Below are 24,376 nucleotides of genomic sequence, written 5' to 3'. Positions count from 1 at the left end.
GCGGTAAATATCGGCAGAACATAATATAACAAATATCATGAAAAAATGCTTTGATTTCTTTACGTTTATATATAATGAAAGTAATTTTATTTAACATCTGAAATATATTGTACTTAGATTTTATTCTTTTAAGCTTAATGGCTTATGGTCAGAATCAGGTCAGAAGTCAGACCTTCTGACACAGTATTATTATAGACATGAGAGATAGATTTGAAATAAAGCCCATCACACATTTGTTAAATGAAATACTTGCATGTGTAAGAACATGGATATTTCGTTTTATACCATACTAGAGATTTTCAAGGTCATTTAAAATACAAATATGTTTTTACTATCTTTTATTTTTATATCACAAGTAGCATAAAAGCTTTTAAAAAAATAACACTGATCTATCGATACAAAATATCAAGGCATAAAGTAAATTATTACATAAATTATTTACACAAAACAAGTAACATCTGTTTTCCTTACATTTACATTAACAATTAAAAAAATACCTAATTCGTGTAGGCATTACAATAATAAAATAGATCGACAACTAAAAAACATTATTTAAAAAAACTTTGGTGTTATAACTATACTAAAATAAAATACCCTCTAGAGTTGCATATTGAATAAATCTTCAAGGACGTCCCATCGCCTGGAGGAGGCTAATTATTTTGTATAATATTAATATGCCGGTGAAGGAAAACATCGTGAGGAAACCTGCATATCTGAGAAATTCTCTATTAGGAATTTTTGAGGGTGTGTGATGTCTACCAATCTGTACTAGGCCAGCGTGGTGGACTAAGGCCCAATCCCTCTCAGTAGTAGAGGAGGTCGTGCCCAGCAGTGGGACAGTAATACAGGGCTGATATTATTTTTTATTTTTATTAATATGCCGGCCGGTGTTTTCTTAGTGTTTACAGAAATGACATGGATACAATATAAAATGACTAAAATATAACGTATTCTTAATTCATGGCAATAAATAAAATGCCTGCTTTAAACGCAACATGGTTGACACGAGACGCATTGCTACGGCAACAAACTTAAAAATAACTATAAAACTACTTAACAATTAATGTAATGGCACCGTAATGATCAATTAAAATTAATTATTTGAATATTCAATACTATAATGAACATTTTAATAACAATTAACAACTAGTTTTGGAATGTAGGTACAAGTAAATGGCACAATTATTCTGGTCTTCTGGTCACAAATCACTGTTTAATATGAACCGATTGCCTTCAGAATGTTTTCCCGTGTATTTGTATAGACATCTACCGTAGGCGCCTGTAATGAAAAATAGTTACAATGAATGAGGATTAAAGAATATTTAAAATCATTATGCAAAGATATTTAATATCATTGTTAAGTAATATGAGAACTCATGAATGGGGTGACTCTTCCAGAACATAACTATCTCGCAGAAATCACAATTGTGATTGATATAGGCCCAAACAACTCCCCTCCCCAGCAGCGCCTCTATGATTCTTCTAGGATTGTAATCTACGTTATTTCTTCTTCCCTAAAGAAAAACTCTTGAGGTAATTATTATTTTCAACAGGTGACCCATTTGCCAATAACCAGCCTTTGCTATTGGCGTGTTCCGGGTTGAAATTATTATTTTAAGTTTCAACTTTAATTTTGAGTCTGTAGCGCTTCCTGAACCTTTGGCGCCTAGGTCCTGACGCAGTAGACGAGCAGCAGACAGGCCGGCTCGGTTCACATTTAAGCCCGTGATGGATTTAGCCATTTTCCCAATATACGACGTACCTTTGTGCTTGCCCAGTGCGCTAAGGTCGAGCGGCAGGGCCCGCGCGGGACAGCGCTCGGCGCGGTCGGCGGGCGGCGCGGGGTCGGCCGGCCGGCGCACGCGCATGAACTCGCCGCGAGTGCCCGCCTCGCGCCGCTCGCACGACGACACGCGCCGCGAGTCCAAGAAACGAAGCGTTGGCAGTTTGTAGATCACAAAGTACCTGACGACAGATTACTGTTAGTTGTTCGTTTTAACCCCATTGACATAAAGAGATGATATTAAGACACATAATAAGAAGGGCCGGCATACAAGATTGTCGAGAACCGGCACATTTTACATAGACATTGCATTGGACTAGCAGGACTACATAGTAGGTACTTATTATTAGATTCATTGTAGACAGTTGAAACTGTTCTGTGCCAGGGCAAATACCTTTCGCCTGGATTAAATTAAAGACCTTTTGAGTTTTTATGATTTTTTAAGCTTATTATTGTACCACTCACACTGGATTAATCAGTTTCTTTTATTTTTTCGATAGTAACCATCTAAGACAGTGCAAAATCTGACATAAAGACTCAAATCATAAGCGACATTGGACAATGTCCCCAATTAGAACGTTGTTGAGGTTTTGTGTATATAATGAATAATAATACAATATCAAAGCATTTGGTCTTTAGGTATTTTAAAATTCTAATCTTTGAATATAATTCAATGTTCGTGAATTATTTTAGATCAATTAGATAACATTGCGTGTTACTTTACCTGTATCTCTGGTAGTCAGAATCATCCTTGTCAACGTCTGACAACTGGTTGGGACACGCTTTATTGCTCAAAAGACTGAGGTATGTAAGCGCAGGGTAATGTTCGCTTATCTTTTGAACTAAACCCTCCAAATCAGTGATCTGAAAAGATTATTTTTGTCTAAAAATGTGTAAATATTAATAAGTTTGTCCATAATCCTGTAGACATAAATACGTAACAAAATTAAGATTAATGTAGATTTAACAATATAGCTAAAGTGACTTTAAAACATAACTATATGTTTCGTATTGTTTGTCATTGCAAGAGTCCCCGACCTTCCATAGGTCATATGTATAAAGCTCTTATAAACATTTATGGATTACTAATTGCTATCGCCAGTCGAGAAAATATCTAGGTATGCCTATATTAGATATATGTCAACATTGGCTCGAATATAAATAATATTATGTTATTACAGTCTATGCGTGTAACGTTTGATTACCTAAAACATTTCTTTATTTTGTGTGAAGTAAAGTAAAACTCTTATACTTTTGAAAAGGGAACATATTTTTTGATAAGAACTTAAAAAATGTATATGTATGTAGGCGTCTTGAAGTTTTGAATTCGTTCAGTTCTTTATGTGACTGTCGACTGACAGTACTTAAGGCGATACCTCAAGGTCCATTTTCATATGACGAAATTTTAAAGGCAGAAATATCCATGATTATTAATTATTTTTACGTTTTTCTTTCAACTGCGAGAACTAATCACTAACTAGACGTGAATTTAAATTCTTTACTTGCCAATACTTGTTTAGTTACCCAGATTAAAGCCGAAACAAAATGTATGAAAATGGACCTTGAGGTATCGCCTTAATATGTTTTCCAATATTGGGTTTAAGTAGATTTCTTTGTTAACGTGACCCCCTCGGCACACTGCCGAGGTCGGCTACTACAAGCCGTCAGAGCGAAATAATCTCTAAAAGAGTAGGCCAGCGTGGAGTTTGAAGGCAAACTGCCTTAATGCAAAGCCAAAAAATGCCTATTATCTACTAATTACTAATACACTGATGCCTAAATCCTCTACGTAGTAGATGTAAAGTATTAAGCAATTTTCTTATGCTTAATATTCGTATAACACACGCAAAGTTACAAAAACTTAGTTAAACAAGTTTTTTTTTGTATAAAACATTCCTCAATATGACTAATATAATTAATAGTATGTTAGTTTTGATTTATTCGTCGCTCAATTATGAAACGATTGTCTAAGAGTATTAATATTTGTTAATTTTTTTATATATTTCATGGCCAAGTTTTTCTAGCAGTCAAAATTATGGTCATTTTAATCGGTATGATCGAAAATACCAGTCTACATTAAGTTGTATTACTTACAAAATTATCCTTTTAAATTAAATTTATCTATAGTAGCCTTAAATGTTTTAATTGTGATTTCTAATTGGTTACGGTTGTATTTTACCGTTTCAAACAGTACCGGAATAAAGAATATGATATATTCATACTTTACTTAAACTTTATACATAAATATAAGCATTTACGATTTATTTTTGTATAATTTCTTTTTTATTATATGTATAACAAAAATATTGTTCTCAAACTAAAGAAGTTTAAAGAACGTTAGGAAAGGCAACAACGTCAACATTATAAAGATTATAGGATTGCGAATCCGCAAATAGTATTATCACACTCTGTTATGAAGATAACACGATCTAATTCGATATTTGCTAAGATACACTGTTCTAATCATAAAACAATAATATTTAGTTCGGCACTAAACTTGGTCAATAATATCAGCCCTGTATTATATACTGTCCCACTGTTGGGCACGGGTCTCCTCTACTACTGAGAGGGATTAGTCCATTACGCTGGCCTAGTGCGGATTGGTAGACTTCACACACGCTCGAAATTCCTATAGAGAACTTCTCAGGAATGCAGGTTTCTTCACGATGTTTTCCTTAACCGTTAAAGCAAGCTAATTATTAATTCACAAAGAATACATACATAGTTTTAGAAAAGTCACATGTGAGTGCCTTTAGGATTTGAACCTGCGGTCATTCGACTCGGCAGTCCGTTCCACAACCAATTAGACTATCGCCGCTTGATCTTGATCACCCAATGGTATTCAAATAGTAGCTATAGAGTCGCTACACCCTAACAAATCAATCGGGAAAAGTGTTCCGTACGCACACATACATTCTTTTAAATTTTATTCAGTTATATTGACATATTATAGGAAAGACAGAACTTACCTAAACCGGCATGAATAAAAAAGGCAGCAGTAAATTCGAAATGCATATTTGCTCAGTATTCATACTAAGCAAGTTGAATAACATTGTAATAATTCGAAAAATAATTCCTTGTTTGTACCTATAACACATATAATTATGTAACAGAATAAAACAAGTAATAATAACCAGCTATTAAATTATTTTTGAGAGAATAATCCCACTTATACTTACATGATATGTCAAGGTTTGCGATTCAATGATATACAACTCGCAAAGAATATCATTACACTCACTAACCTTTTAAATTTGTCGCTTTTTAGACATCTAACAAAACATGCATTCAATGTTTCTTTATTTCAAACTGTACGCGGTTTCTATTTTTGTCATGATTTTTGGGGTCCGTAGCAAAACTAGACACTAGTTACATCAAAATGCTTTGATCTCGAATATGTAAACTATAGCAAGTAAAGTTGATGCACATAGTTCATCGAGACTTTGCTTTCTATTCAAATTCAGATTGGCTAGTTTTCTCAGCAATATATTGCGCAAGAACTTTCCTACGCGTTTACATTATCGCCAATATTTAAATTATTCTATACACATACGACTCGCCCCAAGTCCTGCAAACTTAAAATTTTACAGAAGTTACTTACTGTGTTTTTTATTATTAAATATTGCTTGTGGACGTCATCTTTTGCTAGCTTTCTTACTAATCTAAATTCTAAACCCCGCTTTGTAGCTGTTTGGCCCGCAGCTCCAGCCGCGTCAAAGACCTATCTCTAAATAAATCACCCTTCTGAGTGAAAATAAGCTAATATATTTTGCCAAATACAAGATCTGTGTTAAATTATCATTAAAACAATTTCACCGGTGTCAGTGTTACGGTACTAAACATCAAAACATTTTAGGAACTTGGAAATAAAACTCTACGGATTTAATATTATTATTTTCTCCCTACGTTGTCTAGCATTTTCGTAAGCATAAGAAATCACTATAGGAACTTTCGTAGTTATACTCAATATTAGTAAGAGAAGCAATATATTAGTGGCATTACCTGGTTATTGTTGAGAGACAATGTCTTCAAGTGAGGAAGATGCGGGAACGCCAGCCCGTCGCCTATCTCATTGTTGTCTAGTATCAACTCTTCTAACCTGACGAACTGCTCTATGCCTTTCAGGGTCTCGATGCTGTTGTAACTGTGAACAAAAATCAATTCAATCAATTAATATACTTACTAAGAACCATATTCGTGTAGAGAACATCGCACTCATTTGTGGGAATCGTCAAACAACCAATTTCTGTTTGCGACCTTTTAGTTTTTTCCCTTTTTTTTTCATGCTATAGGTTTCATTTCTTACCTATTTTAATAAGCTCAATTTTATATAAACTTCAAAAAAAGGTAGCAAACAAATATTAGTTTTCCGACGACTGCCACAAATTAACAATTTTGAAATAGGTCATTATTTTATTAAGAGTGCGACATATAAGAAGCCCAAGGTGGTTGTTAGATGGGTAAGTCTTTTTAAACGAAATAAAAAAAAAGGTTATCAAATCGATGTTTTTTTATTCTTATTTTAACGAACAATTTATTAATGTAAACTGCTTTGATATACTTGTAATTAAAAATGTAACGCCCGGCGAAGATAAATACAAAAATAATTAAAGCAAAAGTATACCATGTTTATATTATAATAGATAACAGGTTGAAATTCGCCCGATGTTTATTTTTATCTAGTCTAAATAGACATTAAATCAGAGTGACGTAATATCAAAAAATTAGGTAAACGTTTTATTGCTATTAATATATTTTACTCAATTTAAATTAAGCTAAATTTATTAAACCGTGGGATAAATATTCTAAAATCTATTTTCGGGCGTTTAACATACACGTGTTTAGTTTATGCATAGTGTATATATAAAATACTAGACATATAAGGAAATGTTTAATGTATTGCTTTGATAATCATGTAGGAAACTAACGTAGAAATCTTATGCCATTTAAATGTCTTATGTTAATTTAACTTATACGCTAAAATTTATTTCTGACTATCTGTTGACATTTTAGGCGGGTGTTATCTGGTACACGAATAAAGAGCCAAAGTTTGTGAGTTTGTTTGTAGCTAGGAATCTTAGGAATTACTAAACATCTATTCTAAAAGGATGTTTGCAGCGTCACTACCGCTTACACAAATACTTACAAATAATCTTACTAATTTATACAATGATTTAGAAATATGGTTAAGACGTTTAGATGTTTGTTGAACGCAGAGGTTCCCAAAGTTTTTTCTCATAGACCCCTTTTAAAACGTGGTCTCCCACTTACGAATTGTGGAGCCCCATTTTTGTCACGCCAACGTATACCCCCTTCAAGTCTCCAATGGAACCCTGGGGGTCCATCTGGATCACTTTGGGAATCAATGGTTTAAACTAAACATACAATTCTGAATGAATTTCCATTAAATTTCTAATTCAATTATATTGATCAATCCCTGGGTTGATCGTCAATTATATCCTGGAAAGACAAAATAGGTCTTTTGTATCGGGAAAGGTTCTTTTCCCGGGCGATGTCACGAGCAACACCTACTAGATAATAACTTAATGAAATCCATTGACGGGTTGGCCTTGAGTACCTACACTACAGCTTTATTTATACACTATAACTTATATAGGTGTAATGAATTCACGTATCACGGCAGAAGCGCCGGCTTTTAACAATTCCCTTTTGTGCTCATGAGAGGCAAGTATTACGTAGGCAGTATTATATCCCCCGCCCCCCTCCTCGGACCACTTTATAAGCAAAGCTCTTACTCACCTTCTCTCCTATATTTGCGCAGGAAATCATATTATGTTAACAAAATCTGTTCAAATTTCTTTATTGTTATCCATTTATCAAAATATTTATAATATTAATAAAATAAATATTGCTGATGTAATTACTGTTCAGACCCCTCCCATATACCAAATCATCGAAACAAGTAGAGGATTGACCCGCAGCTTTTGTGCTTACGTAATACTCGGAAGGTCTCTGATTATTTTTGTAGTTTGTTTTATAATAAAACATAAAATATAATGGAAACTCTTATTAGGATCTCTATGGTCATGGGTGCTATGGACTCACTACTGTACTTTCAGGGACTTTGGAGCCCCCGTGCAACCAGGTAGTCGTCGCACCAGCATTACCAGTGTATTGAAAGAATAAGCTGCGTTGTAACAACTCGTGGCTTATTGAATATTTTTTTATGAAACGGCAAAGTGACTCCTCTGCACCTAATGGTAAGTGGAATGGGGTCCAATAGAATGTCGAACGTCCCGGAACGCGACACACGTGGACCACTACGGCGAGTTTTAACACCTTGTTTACGGTAGACGCTAGCCGGGCGCATATAAAATATATCCTACCACCAGCAAATCTAAATACCATTTTTGTAAAATTTTGCATAAAAATTATAGATGGATATTTAATTAAACGGCAATTTACGTTTACATTTTTAGTGTTCAGATTAAATGTCTATTAATAATCTATTATATTATTCAGAATTAGGCGGCACCGTCTGATACACTGTCTGCTTGAAGACATATCAATGTTACCAACAATTGCTAAACAACTATGGATTTACTATCAAATTGTGTCAAGAGGTAAATCAATTACCTACATATGTACGTATTATAGTATATATATGTACTTTATATTACAACAACCCAAATCTACACGATCGATACAAATATCACGATAGTTAAGTTATATCGATGCGTGAAAGGCTGACTTGAGCGACATTATTTGAGAAACTAAGTTTCATACATATTTAAAATCAGCAGTTTTTTTACGTATTTTAACGAAGTGAATTTTTTTCGAAAGAAAAAATGTCGATTAAGCCTTTGAACTTTCGATATGTATTTGCAACATAGTGCATGAATAAATTGTATTTTATTAGCCTATAGTGTCCCAATGATGGACAAAGGCCTCACCAGTCACCGTGACCCTTCTATGAATCGCGGTCCTACGCTACAGTGAACCATTGGCAAATGAATCAAGCAAGAATAAATACCAGTTAAAAATTTAACCGGCTTGAATCGCCCCGTATGCATAAATAATTACTAAACAGGTTTTTAAACATCCATATATGTAACTAAACGATACTACCTTGTAATATTTAGTTATTATTATGCAATCGGTGCCGAAACTGACATGATAGCTCATATTTAAAAATAAGGAAAATTATAATTTATAGCAAACTATAAATTTATTTTTATGTTAATTTTATTTTTTGTTACTCTACCACTAGTGCCTAAAGTAATTTTCACATGAAAAAAATCAGGCAATAATCTCTAATGTGTGTCTCTTTTTGTGGTTATTATAAAAGAATTATGGTTTAATTTGTTTTGCTTCAGAGCTCCTTGTTACTTCCAATCCATGATTCCTTTACAAATAAAAGTTGAATGATATAAGCCATAGCAAGTATTGTCTCATCATGCTTTATATAATAAAGTATTAACTTTTACAAAATTGCTTCGGTCAATCTGGCCTTAGGTTTGTTTATTTCTTTAAAACTTCTAATTCTTTGAAGTTCAAAGTTTGAACTATATATTCGATTCTGGAAGTTAATGAAATATTACAAAGCTACATAGTCCCCGAGTGGTATCGGAATCGAAAATATAGTTTATGTGCGTAGGCTCGCGATCGGAAACTAGTTCTATTCAAGAACATTGCAACACGCTCGGGTATTTATGAAGAGATTTTGTTTTACGTTTCGTTGCATTTAAATTCCAAAGCGTTTGTTGCCTTTTAGGCAAGTATTGTAAGGTCTTATAATATTACGAGTGTAACAAACTCTTGTTCACCATTTAACAATTTTTATATTAATAATATATGAAATTAACATTTAAGTAAGATTGTAAAATGGTGATATTTCTTTTATGAAAATACATACAATATTGAACGCTTTACAAAATTTCAACACATAAATCACCGACCGAATTAAAAACTAGTAAAAATATTTTATGAGTAATTTACAAATTCTTCACGTAATAAATAACAATCACATAGGTATAATATTATGTAAATGATTCATTAGTAAGATAGAGGTATCGCAAAAAAAACTCATAGGCGGTTTTTTTTTTTGTATTTAATAGAACGAGTTCCATATACTTAGCTTCTCTATAGACGTGGGATGTATTGTCTTGGTCAAAATTAGCGACGAAAAAAAATAGTCAATTAATGTCATGGTTTAAATGTCGCACGATTAGAAACAAATCCAGTTATGAAAGATTCTCAATAATGATTATACACAATACTGCTCGGTTATAGAAAATCATCATCAGCCTACAGCTGTCCACTGCTGAACATAGGCCTAACCTAAAGCGCGCCACGCTGTTCGGTCCTCCGCTCTCCTCATCCAGCGTCCATCGGCGATCCTACGAATATCGTCGGACCAGCAGGTCGGAGGTCGTCCTACGCTACGCTTACCGAGACGCGGTCTCCACTCTAGGACTCGTCTGCTCCAGCGGCCATCGGTCCGACGACAGATATGGCCAGCCCACTGCCACTTCAGCTTGCTTGTTTTCCAAGCTATATCCGTTACTTTGGTTCTCTCACGGATAACCTTTTTTCTGATTTTATCCGCGAGAGAGACACCTAGCATAGCTCGCTCCATCGCCCGCTGCGTGACCTTTTTATGGACTAGCCTTACCGTCAGTGTCCACGTCTCGGCACCATACGTCATCACCGGCAGGACGCAATGCTCGAAGACTTTCGTCTTCAAGCATTGTGGAATCGTCGACGTAAAGACTTGACGAAACCTACCGAATGCTGCCCAGCCCAACCGAATCCTCCTATCAGCCTCCCTCTCAAAGTTGTGCCGGCCTAGTTGAATAGTCTGGCCAAGGTAGACGTAATCCTGCACAACCACGACGGGGATGCCGTCGAGCGATATCGGTCCCGGCACGACATGTTCATTGAACATGACCTTGGTTTTGTCCAAGTTCATGCCGAGACCGACCCGCCGAGAGGACCCACCCAGGTCGTTCAGCATTCCGTTAAGCTCTTCCAGCGTCGCTGCAAAGATTACTATATCGTCTGCGAAACGAAGATGTGAGATGCGCTCTCCATTGACGTTGACGCCTCGTGCAGTCCAGTTCAGAGTCTTGAAGACGTCCTCCATCGCGTTGGTGAACAGTTTTGGAGATATTATATCTCCCTGTCTCACCCCGCGACGGCGTGGAATTGGTCTTGTTCTCTGGTACTGAACTTGCACGGTCACCGTCGTGTAAAGGCATCTCAGCACCTCAATATATCCCCAGCTGATATGACATCGCTGCAGAGATTCCAGAACAGCCCAGGTTTCGATGGAGTCGAAGGCTTTCTCGTAGTCCACAAATGTCATACACAGCGGCTGATTGTACTCTTCGGTCTTCTGTATAATCTGCCGAACAGTATGGATGTGGTCTACGGTGTTGTAGCCTTTACGAAACCCTGCTTGCTCCGGTGGCTGGAACTCGTCAAGTCTAATGGCAAGGCGATTCGTGATGACCCTCGAGAACAGCTTATAGATAGTTATATAATATAGTTATAGAAAATAGAACAATTAAATAAGAATTACGCGACACATCATTAAAATAGTACTTTAGAAATTGCATTCTATTTAGTTAATAAGTCCCAGATTGTTGATACATACCTATAGAAGAATAAAATAGTTTTTGTATGAAGTTACTAGTGGGTAAGTTAATTCCTGTAGTTATGTTAATCGACTGTCTCAATAGAAGCGTCGACAACATTGTTAGTACTATTTTTATGGCCTTACCTTAAATCTAAACATTTCACTTTAGCACCATACATTTTGGGTAGAGCCGGTGGTATTCTTTTACAGTCTTGCCCGCAGTAACTTAACTGTAACAAATATAATTTCTATTATTAATCGATTTACATTAATTTACATTAATTTACATTTAATTTACAATTTTAGGCTTGTAGTTTAATCACGGTAAATAAGCAGAGGCGCAAGCATTGCATACTCAGTGCACGGATGATATTTTTATCCCCAATGTGTGATAGAAAGTGTTTCTATATCTACATCGGGCACATTCATTTTTGGATTCAAAACTTTAATAAACCTTAGTCGATAACTCGAACATAGAACTGAGAATTTTACAGCCCGAATGCACTTATTGCGGTTTTACATTCTATTCTGTCAGAGTCGCTTTACAGCAGTTTTCAATAAACGATCCCAATCTTAATCTTCAATCCGATCCGATTCCGAGAATGAACCAATCAAAATAACTCATTTGTAAGGATGTTAAAGAAAACTTTGCTCTGATTGGTCCAATTTTGAGATGGATCGAAAAAAGCGATTGGGATCGTTTATTGTAAATTGCGATAAGACGTTTAAGCAATAGTGGATCAGTTGCCACTAAAGATATAAGGAGGACATGTTTGGTAATATAATAATATAGGTTATCACTATCGCAAAAGATTATAAATATGGCAAACGAGCGTCTAATTTTAGAAAGAGGTCAATGAGGAAGTTTGGCCTCGTTACAGAATCGAAACTGATGATTTTACTGGTGGTAGGTCTCTCATATGTGAGAGTCCGCCTGGGTAGGTACCACCGCAATGTCTATTTCTGCCGCCAAGCAGCAGTGTGTAGTCACTGTTGTGTTCCGGTTAGGACATTGAAGCCAGTGTAACTACTGGACAATGTCTCAGGATGGCGAACGCAGTGGAATACGAAACAATACTTTGCAATTCAAGGTGTTGGATGGTGTTTCTTCTATTTATGGGCGGTCGTATCGCTTACAATCAGGCGAACGGCAAGCTCGTCCCGTTATTCAAAGCAATAAAAAAAATACTTTCTGACACGTTTCAATACCTTATTAGTAATCACAAAAAGAAAAATGGTGGAAATATTTTCCTTTCGTACTGTTTACATCCTGAAAGTAATTTACTCGCTTTGTTTCACGTTAGTCATGTTTCGTTATTATAATCGATAAACACAATTCTAAACAAATAGGTAAACATGAAGATACGATAAAAACAATAATGAAACGGGAACCGTTTGTTGAGATAATGCTTATTACATGGAAAGTAAACTTTAGTATCGAACACGGCGGGCCTTTTACAAATAAACTAAAATAGGAAATTAATATACGCAAACATTGTATTTTTGTTTATTTCTTAGAAGGATTGAGTTAATAAACACTAAAGTCGTAACTTTTAAACACCGCCATTTCTCTGCGAAAGATCCATCGTTTTAATTTTAATACACGAATAATATTTACGTATTGGACAACTTTAAACAGAGTAACTAATCGTTACATCTTCGGAAATTACGAAACTCTTTCAATTAGTATGGATGTTAAATATTTGAGAGTATTATGATCTAATATAGGTAAATTAATAAACAATTTCGTTAAACAGATTTAGTACAAACAGATATAATTCGTTTGTTCACTGAGGGGATTTAAATTGCTTTGCATACACAAAACAAACACGTGATTGTACTGCGCACGCAATACAACTACGCCACCGAGGCAGTCTCTACCTACTCTGTTTAATAATAATAATAATATCAGCCCTGTATTATATACTTGCCCACTTATGAGCACGGGCCTCCTCTACTACTGAGAGTGATTAGGCCTTAGTCCACCACGCTGGCCTAGTGCGGATTGGTAGACTTCACACACCTTCGATATTCTTATAGAGAACTTCTCAGATGTGCAGGTTTCCTCACGATCTTTTCCTTCACCGTTAAAGCGAACGATAAATTCACAAAGAATACACACATGATTTTTAGAAAAGTCAGAGGTGTGTGCCCTTGGGGATTTGAACCTGCGGACATTCGTCTAGGCAGTCCGTTCCACACCCAACTAGGCTATCGCCGCATCGCCTACTCTGTTTACACATTACATTTGTTTAGTGTTATCGAACTGGTAATAGGTGATAGGTGTGTGTGATTAACATGTACTACTAGTACGAAGAGGCCAATCTGGTTTTTCGTACAAATATCATTAATTTGGTATATTTTACTTACAAGCGGTAATTATTAGGTTGTCGATTAACGTCCAAAACATTCTCAATTAATATCCGACGAGTAATAAATAGAATTGTGGTTATACGACATGCCCACCTGTCATTAACCACAAAATGACGTTTCAAAATTATGTCTGAACATAAACCGTCCTAAACGACAACATAAAACATATCTGTCTACTTGTTTTATTTCTGGCAATATTGTTCTGTCTTTCTTATCTTCACTAAGGGTCATTTTATTATATCGTTGGTGCGTATTTATTGACTGTAGTACCTATATCGGTTTACTTATTAAGGATAGATAGGTATTTTTCGCTTGTGTAGTGGATACGATACGTAATGAGAATTTAAAGATCACAAATCATCTGCATGAAGCAGATTGAATTTTATGTTTCCTTTTTAATGCACAAAAATATCGTTTAATTCCTATGTTCCTTTAGTCTATGTCTGTCTTTAGTCTCCTATGTCCAAATGGACATAATGGGTAAATACCCATAGTGACTTGTTCGCAGGTGTTTTATCAAATACCGTTCTCCGTACCGAGGGCGCTTAACGAATTTTAAATATGGTATTACCGACTGATCTCAAGAGTTAAGCGAAGTGAAGCCGAAATGAAAATGCTTGGCATATTACTCGCATGCCGGAATTATTTTGTCACATGCGAAAAACTGGTAAGCGTGCTATTGGTTACCCATCCCTGGTATAGAGACTACCATATTACAATAAAAAACATCTGAATCAAATTTGTTTACAGGCTTTAATGTGCTTGTTTATTTTAGATTAAGACAATGTTATCACAGTTATAGTTCTAAAGTACTATGTAATCTGAAAAAGGTAAATATTGAAAACGTCCATCACAAAGCATCTCGCGGACGACGCTACGTCATTGCCCCGTTAGGCTTGTGGCAGCGCACTAAGCGCTTGAACCGCGAGATTGTATGATTGATTCCCAATGTCCCACTGTAAATTTCGCAGGGTAGACAAATAAATTATCCACGAATTTTTTGATTTCAATACTTTTGTTGTGTAGGATATGATTTTTTTTTACTATTAAGTCGATATACTTGCCTTCTATTCACCATAGGATAAACAAAAGCTGTCTACACAGAGGGAACGTACTACCTCTTTAGGAATAAAACGCAAACGAACGAAGTCGTTACGTTATTTATTCTGCAGACGGAACTGAAACTAAAAGTAAATAAGGTCGGAAAATTGTTTCCTTGGACATATTCAGTTTAACGACATCATTCCGTTTATTGTCACACACATCCCAAGTCGTTTCCTTAAAGTTGGGGACCGTGCAGGCTAGTCCCTAGTGAGTCATATTATGAATCCAGTTTGTGTGTTGTCATTTAAATTAATCTTTCCACAAGAAATAAACTACGTAGTACATTGATATATACAATAATAGTTTTAAAACGTATATAATATAAAATTTTAACGATAACTACGTTAAACTGTTAAGTATAGTATAATAAAACGAGCCGTCATTGTATTAATTTTACTGATTCCCTTATAAAGAAATGCCAAAATAGATATCGCATTGGCATGTGAGTTCGTGTACAATATAGTCATAAAGAACAGTTTATATCTTGTAACATGACATTCTTACCTGTGTCTGGTCACCTTCCTTTAATATCGTGACATGCGACTCCTCAGTGGCCAATTTATTACTAAAATAATTTCTACCACACGTAATCAACTGCAATTTGTATTGGAATCGCGATTGCGAACTATTTTCGAACCCCACAGACTTGTTTTTGAACCGCCACCACTCACCATATTTCGTTATGAAAATCACCCATCGAAATTTCACTAATGAGTATAAACACGATTCTAACAACGTTAACAAGGCGAATATCGGATTTGAAATCGTATAGAAATATTTAGGAAACATTATTGCACAGTACACTTAATCCTAAATATTATAACCATTTATTAAGTACCTATATATTGTAAAATTATTTTTGTTGTTGCACAAATATAAACTATGTTCAAATAAATATTGTAGATAAACACAATTATCACACAATTCACACCACTTAAAGATATAGGCTGTTACTTTTCTTGACACTGGAGTTTATCACGTACTTATTCCTCCATAAATACCTACAAATACGTACGTATTTTATTCCATAAAACCTACATTATACATGTACAATGTTAGTAGTTTGTTAGTTGGCACAGAACTGAATTAAGTTTTGTGGTCTACTTTACGCCTTAATTGAGTTAAAAATTGTGTGTCAAGGGAGTGCATGGCAATATGGGACACTATTTCATTCATCTTATACTGCAGGCTATCAATAGCGAAGGGTGAAATTTTCCAAAAGGGAACCCGACATAACTTATAGATACTTATACTATGCATAAATGCAGTCTGCAAAAGGTTCTAATGATAAATAGATTTAGATAAATTATAAAAGGGAAGCCGACAGAAATCGGGTTAAATGGACCCTTCACCACTACAGGCTATATAATATAGGTAAAGAGCAATGTATATAAGTATTTCAATTTTATTACTTCAACTATAAAGAAAGATAGTTTTTTTATTTAGCTTGTTCATAGAAAAAATAACTTGAAAAAATATTACATTGAATTTTTCTTTGATAATGAAGACCTCACTTTTTGGTTCCTCACGTGGTATTGCTCTGTAACTATTTTTTCTACATGGCTTACGTTTGTTAGCCTAACAAGGATCGGTCCATATACTACTACTATCAGAAGGCTCGGGGGGACGGGGAACGCGGCGAGGTCCTCGGCGGTGAGGACAGAACTGTGGTCTTGAAGAGAGTTGTAGTTTCAAGAACTCATTGTTACTTTGAATAACCATAGTGATATTGTCCTCTGTATTGGTTACAACACTATCCCTAACTATTTCTTTCTTTAAATAGGACAATAAGTATAATATTATTCTGTCTATTTGTTGGCAGGATATTACACTGGTGTAGACAGGAAGACATGACCTGGACAAGAACATCTGATCTTTAGATATTAACATTAAGGAAGCTAAATTAATTGCTATATCAAAGGTCAATCAATTAACAATAGAGCCCACAAATAATGTTCCTTTTGTTTATACAAATGTTAAACATTGCAATAAAACTACTATATTAGATATATTATTAATTTATAATCCTAGTAGAAATTAAACAAAAAATTAAATAAAATTCACAAACTACTTTTAATTCAGAACCTGCTGATTGTTCTGATCACTCAATATGTTGTTTTGAACATATTGCATAATTGTTATTATGACCAATCAAATAATAACAAATACAATGATAGTATCTCATATGTCTAGTAACATTGTATTTTATCTTTTTAAAGCAATAAGATTATCATCATAAAAGTTAAGGATTAAAACATTTATTCAATATTTTTTTATAGCTGCTTCAGAAGTCAAAACCTCAGCTAGTGCACTGAGGTCCACAGTGAAAATCTTGGGTTGGGCAAAGTGATATTGTTTTTTCTTCTACTTGGTATCAGCCTGAAGTCTGGAATTTGTACCTTATATAGCAAAGGCTTGCCTATCACATCATAGGACAAACACACACAGTGAATAATGAGTGTCCTGGTTGCCTTTACATTTCTTGGGGATAAAGGTGTGATGAGTGTATGTTTTTTATAACTTCTAATGACAAACAAGGTAAAAAATACCCCATCTTTTGGCAAAGCATCACCATTACCATAAGCGTTACCATTACCCATGGATGTCAAAACCCATAGGCACAGCTAATGAGCTTAGGCTATTTTACCATGAATTCTACGTGTTATAATATTGTCTATTAGATTATCAATATATTTATATATTACATATTGTTATGTACTTTTTCTGGAATTATAAAAAAGTGAAGCAATGGTATCTGATAAATACATTACTATAATGCAACTCCAGCATCATTTATCCCTTGATTATCTACAAAATGCCTAATTTTGTATATTTTTTTCTGTAACCTGCACTGTTTTTTTAAACCCAAGTCTTATACATCATTTCCATTTTTTTAATTCTTATTTTTATTCTCTATTGTGGGTTTAGAGTATTATCTTAGTCATTTTGTATTTCCCTTTTTCTTAAGTTGCAAAAATTATTTTATTTTTTTTTAATAGTACTACATCTAGTATTTAGACACAATTCAGTCTTGAATTTGGCATAATCTTTATTTCTCACAAACAAATATCAGTATAATATGAAAATTATCACCTCCTTAATTTGTACTTTCCTTACACAATAATGACTGTGTGAAGGCTAATACACTGATAAACCAATTCTATACAAATGCACTGCAGATTTATTAAAAATGAACCATAGTAACTGTAAGTGAATACCATTATTTCAAGCATAGGAAGTTTATAAGACAGGGATGGCGATCCAATGGAATGCGTGCCAGTGGAGGCATGTGACAAAATAATTGGTGCATGCTAGCAATATGCCAAACATAAACATAGATGAATTATAAAAAAAAGTAACTAAAAAGAGGCACTCTAATAGATAAAAGTGGTCCTGGATGGCATGTTACATACCATATTTTTATTTTTATATAAATAAAAGCGTCTTAACTATTAAAGGTGCACTATCCCTGTGGTAATATTTTTAAAATAATAAAAAATAAAATGAACAATTTCTACTTATAATAAAAAAATATTAACTTACCATACTATTCTGAAATGTTAGTGCGAAGTTGTTGATATGATTTTCTTCCATTTTTCCAAAAACAATATACGCACAGTCCAGATACAAAGGCTATGATTACATTCAGAGATTATTTAAAATCCCATACACGAGCTCTGTGATTTAATTCAATACCACAACTTATAAAAGTTATATATTACCATAAATTTAATTTATTTATTAATTCGGTGCATAGGGTGTAAAGAGTTATAAAACATGTGCGCATGTACGCAGGACAGACATACTAAGTAAATATAGATAAAATCATTAGAGATAAATAAACTCGACTGTCAGACACTCAATAACAAATTTTAAAACTGTTGTAATTGACATTTGACAGATATCTAAAACTGACATTTTAATACAATGTTGCTAGAAGTCTGCTTTGTAATACACTAACTCTAAGGTAAAATACCCTTTAATAGAGGATTTTCAGATAAAAAGCCCTAAAATTTATTATTTTCAATAGAACTCGCGACTAAAAATCCCGGATTTTCCCTCTAAAAGGAGTATATTGCATAAGTAATGTAGCTCTGAATCGATTCAATACCTCTAAAGCTTCCCCTAAATTTCCTCCATAGCCTTAAATTCTGCCAAATTTGTGCAGAACCCCTCATCTGGCAACTGTGTTTAGACGCAATGTTGTAAGATCTGTGATACTGAGGACTTTTTGGCGGGAAGTCAAATAAGGCGGCAATTTTTAATATCGCTTAAATTTTATTTTATTTTTTGCTAGTAAATATTGATAAATACTTTGTAATATAGTTTTGTAAATAAAGTATTCCACAATGGGTCCTCCCAATGATGGAGAGGACCCTGGAGATATCAAAAAAAGGAAATATGCAAAAATTTCCACCAGTGATCCTAAGGCCAGTAATTTGGACAAATATAAAATTTTTATAAAGCCTAATTATAAGAGACTTTTCCTGGAAAATGGTACTTGTGAATATATAGTTTATGTTGAGTCGACTGAAAATGAAAAGTGGGGAATAAAACCCTATTACATTAACAAATCTGTTTTGTGACAATGTCAAAGGCATAATTGGAGTACACAGAATAAATGCTTTAAAATTGGTGTATCCTTCAAAACAGCGGGAGCTGCCAACAGTTTTTGAAAATGGAAGATTTTTATTAAAAATAAATTAAAAGCTTTCATTCCCTCCTATCTAACTGAAAAATGGGAGTATTAAGATATGTACCCAAAGATATGAGTAACGAAGAGATATACAGGAATATCAGCTGTGACAGTGAAATTATTTCGATCAAAAGAATGATGAGGAAAGTGGATGGTATATTAACACCTATGGGTACAGTCATAGTAACATTTGCCTCAACATCCTTACCCCAGTATGCTTATATAAAATTATTTAGATATCAAGTTACCCAATATATACCTCCACTCCTTCAATGTTTCAAATGCCTTAAATTTAACCATTCTGCAAAGGTATGCCGAGGAATCCAAAATTGCTCATCATGTGCTGGAAAGCACTCTTATAAAGAATGTGACGTGGAAGAAATAGTGTGCATAAATTGTGGGGTAACCACTTAGCAGTGTCCAGAGATTGCCCAATAAAAAAGAAGAAAATGGAGGAGAAAAAAAACAAATATTTCCAGAATTCGTATGCCACTGTTGTGAGTACACCACTTATCTATAATGACAAATCTTTCCCTGCATTGCCCACAAAAATAAATACAAATAATTCTAAAGATAATGAACTTAATGTACAGGAAATAGCTAATAATGATATTATTCTTAAGGCAATAGTGAAATCCATTGTTACTCTAGGTAATAATTCCGACAATACTCCACTTACTACTAAGAAAATTAAAGAAATATTCTTATCAAATTTAATTTAATGGATAATTATTTACAAATATTACAGTATAATATACAAAGTTTGCAGAGTAAAAAGCCTTATTACAAAATTTATTAGTTGAAAAGTCTGTTGACATTTGTCTTCTTAATGAGACTTGGATAAAACCCAACACTAGAATTCCAAATTTCCCATCATATAATTTTCATTATAAAGTATCCAAAACCCTCATCATGGAGTCGGTATACTAATCAAACATGGTTTACAGTACAGTATAATAGACACTTTGTATCATGAGTCCATACAAAATATATGTATTTCATTAAAAACTGGCACAAGCTGTATATATTTACTTTGTATTTATTGTCCACCCACTAATCAATTTGATGATTTAAAATTGAAGAGACTTATAAATTCCTTACCAAGGCCTTGTGTTATAATGGGTGATTTTAATGCTCATCACATGGCTTTTGGATCTAATTATGACAACAATAGGGGTAAATGCTTGTTTAACCTTATAGATGATTGTGATTTATGCATTTTAAATGATGGATCTACAACAACGGTCCCTTATCCTGGTAGACAGGCTGCTGCATTAGATTTGGCTCTTACTAGTTCTTCTATTGCTCATCTTTGCAATTGGTATGTTCATGATGACCCAATGGGTAGTTACCACCTTCCAACTTTTCTTGAGATAAATGTGCAACCATCATCATACTGTGTCTCTCCTGTAAATGAAAGTAAATATATATATAGCAAAGCAAATTGGCCTGAATACTGTTCTCTGAGTGAAAACGGATTTTCGCATTTGGATCTGGTCAATGATAGTTCCCTAACATTGTATAATAATTTTGTTCAAATATTAAAAACTTAAGAGATAAAACTATTCCTAAAGTTAAAAAGATCAATTAACTCAATTTCTAGAAAACCTGTTCCATGGTGGAATCAGAACTGTACTGATGTCGTAAATAATTCTAAGAAAGCTCTGAAAGATTATTTTTCACAGCCTACAATAGAAAATTGGATAAAATATAAAAAGTTAGATGCTGCTAAGAAAAGAATATTAAAAGAGGAGAGCATTACTTCTTGGCAAAACTTATGTGGTAGTTTCAACAGACTAACACCAATTTCTCGAATATGGGGATATGTTAGAAAATTTAAGAGGATAGGGATTAGTGACAAAAACAGAAATTTTAATGATGACTGGGTTCCTGATTTTATAAATAATTTAACAGACACAACACAAATCAGTCAAGATAGATTAACTTATTTATTTGAAAGTGCAACTGAAACTGATATTAACACATTTCTTAATAGTACATTTAACTTAAATGAATTACATATATCTTTGAAATCAAGAAGAGATACTACTCGGGACTAGACGACATTCCATATTTATTGGTTAAAAAATTACATTTGAATGCACAAATCATTTTACTTAGTATTTACAATAGAATGTGGAAGGAAATAGTAATACCAACTACCTGGAAAACTCAATGTGTCATTCCTATATTAAAACCTAATAAGCCCATAAACAGTGCAACATCTTATAGGCCAGTTTCATTATCTTCATGTTTGGGTAAACTATTTGAAAATATGTTAAAATTAAGATTAGATTATTTCATTGAGTCAACTAATGTAATTCCTTCAGTACAGTTTGGCTTCAGAAAAGGCAAAAGTTGTTCTGAAAGCTTTGTATCATTAATATTTGACATAAAACAAGCTAAATTAAGTCACTCCAATATGATATGTGTATTTTTAGATGTAAAAGGTGCTTTTGATAATGTTAATATAGAAGAACTCATTCAGATTTTATACAACACAGGTATACCTGCCCAAGTTTTAAAGTGGTTGTATAACTTTATGAGTGATAGAACTGTATATGTGAAGTATAATGACAAACTGCATGGGCCTAGATGTGTAAATAGAGGTGTTATGCAAGGGGCTACACTGTCGCCACTATTATATAATTTATATACCTCAGAAATTTCAAAATATGTTGACACAACAAATGTTAAGATCCTACAATTTGCAGATGACTTGCTTTTGTATAGCACAAATCAAAATTTGCATGTTGCTCAAAGTAACATTAACAATGCACTGAAACAGTTGTACAATTTCTATCATAATAAACTTAAACTTGATATTAGCCCTTCAAAAGTTCAGTTTTAGTTTTTAGTAAACAGTTAAATGTAGATGATGTAAATATTTTTTACAACACAACTCAAATTCCATTGGTAAAACAACACAAATTTTTAGGAGTTATTATTGATGATAAGCTTAAGTTTGATGAACACATTAAACATATTTGTAAAAAAGCATTAAATGGTATTAATTTACTAAGACATTTAGCAGGCACTTACTGGGGTCTGACCCAAAACAATGGCTATGTTGTATAAGAGTATAATTAGAAGTCACTTTGACTACAGCAGTTTAGCCTACATGAATGCTAGCAGAACTCATTTAAAGAAGTTAGATGTGATACAAAACATGGGCTGCGACTCATTTGTGGAGCTATGAGATCAACACCTATTAACTCACTAGAAATAGAAACTTGTATACCTCCTCTGGTTTTGCGTAGATTACAGTTGGCCCAAAGATTTTATTTGAAAATAGTATCCTTAAACAATAGCATTCTTCACAAACAACTCGAATTGAGTCCTCTGGACATAGAACCAGTCTCATCTAATGTAGTCACTGCTCCTTCACTTGTACATGGGACAATACCTGAAATCCAAACAATTTATAACTTGGTTAAAAAGAATTCTAAGCATATTCAAAAATATAGTAACTGGCCATTGTATACTAATTCATTTAAAGTTCTTATTGATTGTCCTATAATACATGTAAATACTGTACATGACAATACTGATTTTTAGAATTTAAGAATAGCAAAAATAATTATTATTTATTATATACAGATGGATCCAAAACTGATAGTTACTGTACAGCAGCATTTTATGATCCTCAACTTAATTATACAAAATGTATGAAGATAAGTACTAACTGTAGTATATTTACAGCGGAGGTATATGCAATTTATTGTGCATTGCTCTATGTAAATACGAATGTAAGTAATATTTTAATAATTTCAGATTCTAAGAGTGTTTTGTGTTCATTAAATAATTTCCACATTTCCTATAAAATAAATTATTTGGTGCACGCTATTAAAAATAAGTTAACTCAACCCGAGATGAGAAACACCTTAACATAGAATTTTTGTGGGTTCCATCACACAGTGGCATACGTGGAAATGAAATAGCAGATAAGGCAACCCACGCGAACCCTGATGAGGATCACACAGAGTCGATGAAGGTCCATTTTACCGATTATTACAGCTTGTACAAAAGTAGCAATAAACTGTTATGGAAAGAATACTGGGACTTTACCCTGCAGACCAAAGGAAAATGGTACAGCAAAATACAGAAAGAATTACCAACGAAACCTTGGTATCATCAACACAAATATATTGACAGAAAGTTTTTAGCTGCATCACACGCATGAGGTTGGGACACTGTTTGACTCCAGCACATCTTTATAGACTTCATTTAGTGAATAGTAACAGATGTTCTTACTTTAATCAAGCAAATGCTGATTTGGATCATATCGTACTTCGGTGCCCTGCGTTTGAATTGACCGTTTATTATTAGCGAACGATTTATGTGATAGTGGTACATGTGTAAATAGTAACATTGAAAGTATTCCCCGCCAATTGGAAGATATATTATCCAATATTCAAATGTATAAAGCTTTGTTTATCTACATTAGTCGTACTATTAAGAAAATTTAATTGTAAATTGTATCAAAACTCCTATTTGTATTTTATAACTAAGAACTATTTGTTTAATATAGTAGGTAAAATAATTTATGTATGCGTCTGAAGGACTTGTATCCATGGACAGAAATAAATAAAAAAGCAATGTTGTAAAGACAATAGCAACAACTTTTATAATAATTCCAAACTTAAATTAAGAAACCAAGAAACCCCTAAATAATAAGGCTTTGGAAACAGATTTGAAAAATAGTTCTTTTTATAATATCTGTTGTGTTTGCCTGAATATAATTCATTTATTTCCGCAAAATTCGTTCAGATATCGTTTTATAAATTTTTCTGTCATGTGATGAAATATCCCTAATTTG

At 33.8% G+C, this 24,376-nt stretch overlaps 1 protein-coding gene and 1 long non-coding RNA gene across 7 annotated transcripts; both read right to left on the bottom strand.

Moving 5' to 3' along the window:
* Positions 1 to 533: 533 nt before the first annotated feature.
* LOC115449582 (leucine-rich melanocyte differentiation-associated protein) lies at positions 534 to 18,756 on the bottom strand. The gene is made up of 6 exons (XM_030177444.2): positions 18,405 to 18,756; positions 11,529 to 11,614; positions 5,786 to 5,927; positions 2,508 to 2,647; positions 1,763 to 1,965; positions 534 to 1,279 (listed from the first exon to the last, which is right to left on the bottom strand). The coding sequence occupies exons 1-6, from the start codon at positions 18,453 to 18,455 to the stop codon at positions 1,200 to 1,202; spliced, it is 702 nt and encodes a 233-aa protein (XP_030033304.1). The 5' UTR covers positions 18,456 to 18,756; the 3' UTR covers positions 534 to 1,199.
* Positions 18,757 to 20,618: 1,862 nt separating this feature from the next.
* Positions 20,619 to 23,830, bottom strand: LOC119189928. Of its 6 annotated transcripts, none has more exons than XR_005112685.1 (3): positions 23,812 to 23,830; positions 22,799 to 22,963; positions 20,619 to 20,964 (listed from the first exon to the last, which is right to left on the bottom strand). It is a non-coding gene; the product is annotated as an uncharacterized LOC119189928 (long non-coding RNA). The 6 variants fall into 6 exon arrangements; XR_005112680.1 differs by lacking the exon at positions 23,812 to 23,830 and adding an exon at positions 23,673 to 23,781; XR_005112681.1 differs by lacking the exon at positions 23,812 to 23,830 and adding an exon at positions 23,626 to 23,721.
* Positions 23,831 to 24,376: the final 546 nt, after the last annotated feature.

Source organism: Manduca sexta, chromosome 20, assembly GCF_014839805.1.
Source record: "Manduca sexta isolate Smith_Timp_Sample1 chromosome 20, JHU_Msex_v1.0, whole genome shotgun sequence".
NCBI classification, from domain to species: domain Eukaryota; kingdom Metazoa; phylum Arthropoda; class Insecta; order Lepidoptera; family Sphingidae; genus Manduca; species Manduca sexta.
Note: the sequence above shows the minus strand (reverse complement) of the source record. Positions and strands in the feature narration are given on the sequence as shown.

What these genes read in the sequence shown, in the direction of transcription:
- LOC115449582 (XM_030177444.2), bottom strand. Translation starts at nt 18,455, where the DNA reads ATGGAAGAAAATCATATCAACAACTTCGCACTAACATTTCAGAATAGT. An exon ending in TAACATTTCAGAATAGTATG is followed by an intron (nt 11,615 to 18,404) that starts GTAAGTTAATAT and finishes TATTTGTTACAG; the next exon opens with TTAAGTTACTGCGGGCAAGA. An exon ending in TGTCTCTCAACAATAACCAG is followed by an intron (nt 2,648 to 5,785) that starts GTAATGCCACTA and finishes TAATCTTTTCAG; the next exon opens with ATCACTGATTTGGAGGGTTT.